Source organism: Austrofundulus limnaeus, unplaced genomic scaffold (assembly GCF_001266775.1).
Source record: "Austrofundulus limnaeus strain Quisiro unplaced genomic scaffold, Austrofundulus_limnaeus-1.0 Scaffold166, whole genome shotgun sequence".
Taxonomy (NCBI): domain Eukaryota; kingdom Metazoa; phylum Chordata; class Actinopteri; order Cyprinodontiformes; family Rivulidae; genus Austrofundulus; species Austrofundulus limnaeus.
The window spans coordinates 209,274-211,079 of NW_013952568.1; the positions used below are offsets into that span (position 1 = coordinate 209,274).

The window sequence follows — 1,806 nt, forward strand, 5'->3', positions numbered from 1 at the left end:
CTGTATATATTACCCATTACTAACTGAACAAGCTTAAATTTTGAGCTTTTGTTCAAATATATTTGTTCAAGTCTAATAAAATTGCTATAAACCTACAAATATAATTCAAAACATTTATTTTTACGTTAACAGTGGTGGTTTGGTTCACATCAGGTTTTATGTTGAAAACAGTGTTAGTGGATGTGCTGGTTCACACAAAAACATTATTGTAATTCAAAACGTTGCACGAGCTCCAATGTGTTAAAAATGATTCTCAAACCTGATGCAAAATAAGGTCCTCTTCAGGAAACAGCTCCTCACAGAACTCACAAGGCAGCATGGTATCTATAACACAGTTTGAAATGATAAAACTGACAGCAGAACAACATGATGTGTTAAAACCGTCAGTATTTTTACCTGTCTGACTCTTGTCTTGGACATCGCCTGTGTTTGTCCCTCCTGATAAGTTTGGACGGTTGAAGCTGGACTTGAAGAATGAAGACGTTCCAGACGTGTCCTCAACCTTTTGGTCCCAGATGCTGCTCCATGCGTTTCCCTCTGCGCCTCCAGCCGTTTCTCCGTCACCCTGAAGGCTGAGAGCCAACATGTAGTCGAGGTTTGACGAATCCTCATCTGCTGTGTGATCGCTGAGCGGCCACCCGTCRCCGCCGCCAAGCAGAAAATCCCCCTGCTCCAGGGCTAAATGAATATAAGCACATAAATGTTTCAAAGTACGAACACAAAAATTAATCTATGGGAAAATAAACAAATTTACTGTTGGTTAGTAAATACAGAGCGTGAGTGATATGTTCTCCCAGCAGGAAAACACTCAGGAGACTCACATTGACTAAATGTTGTTCCCTGAGGTGTTGTGTTCTGATTTGTTAGCGCCTGACGTCCATGTGAAGTGCTGTAAACTGGGGGGTCGAATAGGCGAGGAAACAATACGTGTTCCACCGCACTGATGTTATTGTTTTTTGGACCTCTGTCTTGCCCTCCCAGGTGGTTTCTGATGGAGTGAGCTCCAAGCCACACATCGGAATACGGCTGTTCGACTTGAGTGAACATGGCTTTACTGTTGTTTCTCTCTTGCGGAGGAGTGAGGCTTCCACACGTGACCGAGTGCACGGCTTGTTCTCGCAGCATCACGTTGTTCTTGCAGTGCGGGCAAGGCTCAGTGCGTGCGCCGCAGTAATCCTCGTGGTCTTTGGACTGGCTGAAAACAAGCTCCAGTTCACAGTACTGGCATGGAACGAGCCGCTGGGAGCACTCAGAGATCTGCAAGACACAACCATCAAAAACTGACAAATATTAAAGGGGTCAAAAATATGGAAAACCTGAACTTGACCTACTTTGCTCCTCTGTACCTGTTTTATCTGCACTCATGAAATTCAACACTTACCGGACTGAACAGAAACGCCACAACTAAAAGTGGTTTGGGACAAAATTCTGGTAAATAACATGAAGTGTAAGAACACCCGTCCACTATACCTGATGCACATCAAGATAATTCTTCTCAATTTTCAAGCCACACTTGCATAAAATCTGAAATAAAAAAAGGATCAAATAGTTTACAGTAAGCCACAGTCCAGTGTTCGTCTATACAGAAATATTTTCCTTTGGATAAAAGATGTTACTGGTGAAACTACAGCAGTAATGCAATATCAGAGTTCTTTCAAATGCACAGCTAAACACATGAAAATTAATGAAAATTAAAAATGGATATCATTTGTGGAGTATTTCACTATTTAGGTATAATAGAACCTCTTAAATATAAAAAATAAATTATTTTTTAACAATTAAGTGTTAAAAACATAAATATATTTT

The 1,806-nt window shown here is 40.7% G+C and overlaps 1 protein-coding gene across 3 annotated transcripts in view; it reads right to left on the reverse strand.

Moving 5' to 3' along the window:
* trafd1 (TRAF-type zinc finger domain containing 1) overlaps positions 1-1,806 on the reverse strand; it is an 18,361-nt gene that overhangs the window by 13,090 nt on the left and 3,465 nt on the right. For all 3 annotated transcript variants that reach the window (XM_014017350.1, XM_014017351.1, XM_014017349.1), the window contains exons 4-7: positions 1,471-1,524; positions 822-1,257; positions 397-678; positions 260-324 (exon numbers count right to left, since the gene is read on the reverse strand). In XM_014017350.1, the coding sequence (XP_013872804.1) occupies positions 260-324; positions 397-678; positions 822-1,257; positions 1,471-1,524 (837 nt within the window). The remainder of the gene's footprint in view (positions 1-259; positions 325-396; positions 679-821; positions 1,258-1,470; positions 1,525-1,806) is intronic.